General features: G+C 28.9%; 1 protein-coding gene across 1 annotated transcript; it reads right to left on the bottom strand.

Moving 5' to 3' along the window:
• Window positions 1–1,501: 1,501 nt before the first annotated feature.
• Window positions 1,502–4,302, bottom strand: LOC127114272 (cation/H(+) antiporter 15). The gene is made up of 3 exons (XM_051046576.1): window positions 4,111–4,302; window positions 2,840–3,853; window positions 1,502–2,749 (listed from the first exon to the last, which is right to left on the bottom strand). The coding sequence occupies exons 1-3, from the start codon at window positions 4,300–4,302 to the stop codon at window positions 1,502–1,504; spliced, it is 2,454 nt and encodes an 817-aa protein (XP_050902533.1).
• Window positions 4,303–6,691: the final 2,389 nt, after the last annotated feature.

The raw sequence follows: 6,691 nt of genomic DNA, 5'->3' as shown, positions 1-6,691 counted from the left end.
ATTATTATAAACATTTATATCATTTAAAAAAAACTCATGAAATAAGGACAATAAATATAAGAGACTATTTTTTAAATCATGAAAGAAAATTGATGAATTGATGGACCTGAGTTACACATTTTGGTGAATATAATAATAAAATTTTATAATGGTTTAAGATTTATTATCACTCACAACTCATACCGTTTAAAACGGATTGATATGGTTGTTTACTTACATATATTAAGTAATTGACTAATTTAATTTTATCATAATTAAGAGTTAATATTCATTTAATATTATGACAACCATATTTTACACGTTTAATAATTATTTTTATGATAATTAACGGTTCATTGGATTCCAATTACATTATAATTTGCAATTTATAATCAATATACATGGTTTACTTATATTATTATTATTATTAATATTATTATTTTATAAATATTCATATCAATTTTTTTTAAATATAACATAGGAAATAATCAATATAAAAAAGATCATTTTGTACAAAATTTTATTCATATTTACAAATAATTATATTTATTCTTTTTATAATCAAAATAATATTCTTCATATTGTTGGTAAATTACAAATAATAAACGTAGATATTAGATGACTATAATCAATATTTATTAAAAATAATGCATCACCATGTAGCATATATTATACTATATGAAGGCCATTAATTAAAGTATTAAAATAAAATTCATTTGAATCATAAAAAATTAATCTAGTCTATCAAAAAAAATGTTTATTTATGATACTAATAAATAAACTGAATCTTGATAAAATATTTACAATAAACTACAATTAATTTTTTTTCTTTTTTGGAGAACCACTAATATATTTAAAGTTGTTCACAAATTAAATTCAATAATGAAAATAATAAATATTTAATTTTTTTGTTATTACTCTAAATTTAAAATTACATATTAATAAATATATATATATATATATATATATATATATATATATATATATATATATATATATATTTTAATAAAATATATTAAATATCTAATTTAAGTAAAATATATAATTCACACTCTTGCACTATAAATTGTGAAAATTTTGAAAATGATTTTACAAGGGCAATGTCGTCTTTTCATACGTGATGGAGGGTGTCAGGTCTAAGTGAGGGAGTGTCGAATTAAATGCTTCAAAAAAATACAAGCTCTAATTTTAAAGCTTTAACTCTATGATTTTTCGAGCCAGACAGAGTGATCCTTATGAGCTAGTCATTTTAACAGCTCTAAATGTACGGCTCAAAACCATACTATTCTATTTTAATATATTATATTAAATGAATTATCATTTAAAAAATTAAAACATGTAATGCAGGTACTAGGAGACCATAACATGATTTAACTATTAAAAAAAATTGAAATATGGTATAACAAATAAATGGCTTTACCTGATGAACTATAACCACTTAATTTATAAAAAAATGAAAACAAATCATTCTAACTATACAAAATATTAATTAATCCAAAACTTTGTATCGTCGATCGATCTTTTACAAATTTTCAGTACCAGTTTTCACTTCATGACATTTTCTCATAACGCGTTTTCTTCCAACCAAATATTGTTGCACAATAAGCACAGAAGATTGCGTACCAAAGCTAGTTGAAGCCAATATGTCACCTATAACACCAAGTTCAGGATGGTCGCACCATTCCAACAACCTCGAAAAAATCACCGAGTTCTTACCGCTTCCTTGTCCAACAATGTACAAATCATATCCAGGTTTATCAATATCGTTAAGAAGCGTTGGAATCTCTTCGCCCGTATTCGAATGGACTTCCTTCTCTGAGTAAAGAATTGAATCGTTATTGTTCACTGCTTTGTGCCTAAAGGAAATTATACACTCTTCATCCAACTCTTTTTGCATCACATTGTCTATAACCGTCGACAACATTCCATGACGAGACTTGCTTTTTTCCATTTTTAGTTTTGTTTCTTCTGCAGCCTTACCTAACAGATTGATCCTCACAACATGTAATTGTGTTCCTGGATGCCCCGCCATTCTCCATGCAATAGACAAGGCTTCACGGTCGTCAGGTCCACCGATGAAAATCATTATAATGCGTAATTTTATTTCTAACAACGATCCTAAACCGCGATCCACAAAGATCCCTACCGAACAAGGTGCTTTTTGTAGAACATTTTTGTTTATCTCACAATGTTCATTGTGGATTATTTCTGGAGCATCTTCTATTGTTGAGTAGTCTTTGTGAAAGGGAAGGAGAATTAGGCTGGCGCGTTTCTCTTCGGCAACATTGTAAATGTCCTCATGGATAGTTGTGTAGGACGAGACAACACTTGATATGTCAAACCTAATCGCATTGTATTGTTCTACGAGTTTTTCAAATGCATTAGTTATGCTCTCAAACTCTAATTGTGATCCATAGTTGGTTGCTTCTGCGCCACCAATCGTGCTGTTTGAATTATCCATTTGTGAAACAAGAATAGCTGTGCCATGTCTAGTGAGTTGAACTAAGTGAGCTACTGATACATGTATAGGTGAAAGTCTAGTAGCATTTGTGGCTTCAATGACATGGATCATGTTATTGGCATGTTTAGCATTGTGGACACAAGCGACGATTCGAAGCTCCACATCGAACCTCAGTTTTTGCACGGTCCTTAATTGCGATTGCATGAATCGGAATTTTGGTTTGTATATTGCATTGATCAAGGGAGAAACCATTACAGTCATTACTATAATAGCAAGCATCATAACCATGAAAGTATATGGATCCAAAATCTGTAAAGAAAAAAGAAAAAAAAGTAAGTTGGTTAAAAGGCTGTTTGATTTAAATCATGCAATAATAGAAAAATGGTAGTTTAAAATTACCCTTTTGTCCCAAGCAATATTCAGTAGTATGACAGCCATGATACCCTTGGTGTTGAGAAGCAATCCAATGGCAACTCCATCTCGGGCAGGCATACCGAAGAAGAAAGTGACAATCACAGAGCTCAAAACTTTAGGTATGCATAACAAAAGCATAACCAAAAACATTAAACCCGCATTCTTTTGCTTCAAAAGGAAAGGCAAGTTGAGTCTAAAACCAAATCCAGCAAAGTAAACAGGACACAGAATCTCAGAAACAAAATCGGCCGACAATTCCAAAACCACATCAGCAAACTTTCCATGAGGCAAAATTAATCCAAACACAAAAGCTCCAACAATAGGATGTGTACCGAGAGAATCCGTAATGTACGAACAAATACACACTCCCGTCAACACGTCCAACAGGTGTGATTTTCGCCACGTGTTCATACTTGTTCTGTGTTCAATGATTGGAGTAAGGATAGGTCTCACCACAGCAAAGCAAAAAACTATGAACATCAAAGTAGAGATTACTGAGAGATAAGGCTTTCCACCTCTAGTCGAATAAGGAATCAACAAGGTAAACATAACCCAACCATATGCATCGGTTAACATAGCTGCTGTCAATGCATCTTTTCCAAGCTTTGTATATAAAAGTTTAAGATTAGCTAAGATTCTTGCAAGGACAGGGAAACCTGTTACAGAAAGTGCTAAACACCAGAATAAATATGCTTCGCCTTGATTTTCTTTTGGTGTTTGTGCGAAAACATCATTTTTATCTATAAGTTTTTGTTGTAGAGCTAGAAATCCAACACCAAATAACATTGGCGTCACAATGCCGGCAATTGCTATGCTTGTACCTTTCTTCCTTGATCTTAAGATGGTGTCTGAATTCATTTCTAAACCACTTAGGAACACATAGTACATTATTCCTAAGTTTGCAAAGGTTTCAACGGCTAGGATTCCATATTGACTATAAAACAAGGAAAATACCCATTCAAAATTTCCCAAGAGACTTGGACTCAGAGTAAAACCAGCCTGCATTATATAAAATTCAGGAATTATTATATTTTTTTATCTCTCATTTATGAAACGCAGTCTTAATGTATGAACTTTTATATGTTTTTATGGAAGTCTTAATGTATGAACTTTTATATGTTTTTATGGCAGTCTTAATGTATAAACTTTTATATGTTTTTATGTTGAAAATTCAATGTGACTAACTATCATGTGTATTGATGATTCAAATTTACTGGCAAAAGAAAGAAAGAAATATATGATGAATGAATACTTACCAACACCTGCGCAATAATGAGGGGCACATGAAGGGGCTTAAGGACGAAGTAGAAAAGCCGAGAAACCAAAATATCATAAGCAATTTGGAGACACAAAAGAGGAACATGTTTTATCATAATATCATCAGCCATCCAGATATTGTTTGAAGGACTAAATGATACATTATAACATGCATAATTTGCCATCTCCATCTTTTCTTTTACTGTTATTTCTTCTCTTGATTAGTTTCTTATGTTAATGTATTTTTTTTCTTCTCATTTAAATACTATGTTTTTTCTTTTACGTGAATAACATGCAAGTTATGATGAACAATGATGTATTAGAGCTGGCAAATGCAGTTTACATTGTTTGTTGCTACTATTTTACAGAATGCTCTATTTTTCATGATCTATGCTGACATTATGGTTGCTTTTTGATGATAGTTTTTTTGTGTAATAAACATTACGTATATCCGCTTCCGCCATACACTAAATTTAGACATTGAACCTCTATTAGTTACTTAAAACAAATTCAAATGGATGAAAACTAACTGATGACGATATCAGAATGTTCGTTACCGCTTTCCGAATGTCTTCTTTTATTTCTGAAAATATTAAATTTGTTTTTAAAATTGTTTAAAAAAACTAATGTGACATTAAGTCAGATAAATAAAAGTATAAAAAAAACTAATGAGACATTAAGTCAGATAAATAGAATTATAAAAGAGAAATGTATAAATACCAAATTAAAATTCTGAACTTAAAAAAAAAATTATTTTACATTATCTAAGATAAAATCATTATTCGGTCTATTTAATTATCAACCGTTCATAAAGAATAATAAGAATAAGATCGCTTTATTTATAAAAATAATAATTTATTGAGAAATTTTAATATAACATACCCAAAAAATAAGCATATTAATATTTTAACTATAGAAATATGCAACTTTTATCTCAAGCACCTTTAAAGTTGAGCACATAACTGATTAAATTAATATGTAACTATTTTAAACACATATAAGGCTTAGTCAACAAAACCTTCAGTCAGCTTCTATAGTCACATATATATAAAGCCCTTGGTCGAACTGAGTCTGAATCTTACACTTTCTAGATGCTGCAAATGTTCATAAAATCCAGAGGTATATAACAAATTCAGAATTTCAATAAGAAAGTCAAGAAATAATACTTAGAATATATGCCACAAGATTTGGTACTATAACACACAGTAAAGGTTTCAGAATGCAATAAGGGTGTCTTTTGTTTTGTAAACATCACATTGTGTAATAACAATACACTCTGATGATCTAGTAAAGTAAAAAACACAGTATTCTCTGATGATACAACTCATGTTTGATGACGGCCAGGGTCGACCCAATTATATCGGAGGCCCCGTTTTAATTACAAAAATGGGCCCATTTTTTTAAAACATAATTATAATAATTAAAAAAAATATATTAAAAATACATTTATATATAAATTAAAAATAAATTTAATTATATTTATTTTGAGTTTTGATCAATCTTGATTTTTCTATGTATTGAGTTTTTATCGTAATATTTTTTTCGATTATTGAGTTTTTTTAATAACATTTTATTCATTTTTATTGATATTTATTAAAAAAAATTGAAATTTTCAAAAATTTGGGCCCTCTAATATTTATGGCCCTGTGCTGCAGCACATGCACATGGGCGACCCTGATGTCGGCTTACAACAAACTATCCATTGTTATACTTATTAGTGAATGAATGAAGAAGACATCACATCACCATGAAATAATGATAATAAAAATATTCATTTATTATTATCACAATTGCATTTAATTTTTAATACGTTACTGTCATAAGAAAAGTCATAAACACACTGTTTTATATAAATAACAATCTGTTAATTTTTTTTAATACCTCACCATAACAACTATCAGATTCACTATATATTCATATTACCATACAATCAGCAATTGAAAATTTAATCTTAGATCTTAACATTCATAGAAATGATTTTGTTAGATGAGAAGGTATTAACTCTTTATCCCAAATATTGTATTTGTTCTTAACAAAATATACTTTTATATTCTAAATATTAAATATTATTATTTTTTCTTTAAAAAATAATTGATTTCAATATTTTATTGCTATATATTTTTTCCTTCAGAGATGCAATGATAAACAAATATTTTATACCACTAATTGATACAAGAAGAAAACTTATATACCATGAAAAGTATAGAAATAGTTCGGGAAAATGAAACATACAAAAGAGTCAAAGACTTAAAAACATCATGGTTTTTACAAATGACTACTGTTAACAAGTATTCAATACTCAAAATCCACAATTTCACACCATTATTTTGAATTTGTTGTCATAGAAATAATTTCAAAAAGAGTTGGAGACAACAATGTTCTCTCTGGTAGTGTTATACACAAGTTACCCTACAATAATATAAATTATATTATACAACTACGTTTATGTTTCTTTTTAGACATAAATGGAGTGCTTCATGCCCTTGGACATGAAGAAAATGTTTACTTACAAGAAAAACCTACAAAAATTCCCAGACTTAAATTGAGGCTACAAGAGTAAGATTTCAACTACACATATTT

The sequence above is a fragment of the Lathyrus oleraceus genome, unplaced genomic scaffold (assembly GCF_024323335.1).
Source record: "Lathyrus oleraceus cultivar Zhongwan6 unplaced genomic scaffold, CAAS_Psat_ZW6_1.0 chrUn0482, whole genome shotgun sequence".
In the NCBI taxonomy this organism is placed as follows: Eukaryota; Viridiplantae; Streptophyta; class Magnoliopsida; order Fabales; family Fabaceae; genus Lathyrus; species Lathyrus oleraceus.
Note: the sequence above shows the minus strand (reverse complement) of the source record. Positions and strands in the feature narration are given on the sequence as shown.

Bases quoted from the DNA above. Each gene is read 5' to 3' on its own strand.
- LOC127114272 (XM_051046576.1), bottom strand. From the start codon at position 4,302: ATGGAGATGGCAAATTATGCATGTTATAATGTATCATTTAGTCCTTCA. The intron at 3,854-4,110 runs GTAAGTATTCAT...TATATAATGCAG, and splicing joins TCATTATTGCGCAGGTGTTG to GCTGGTTTTACTCTGAGTCC. The intron at 2,750-2,839 runs GTAATTTTAAAC...TTTTCTTTACAG, and splicing joins ATATTGCTTGGGACAAAAGG to ATTTTGGATCCATATACTTT.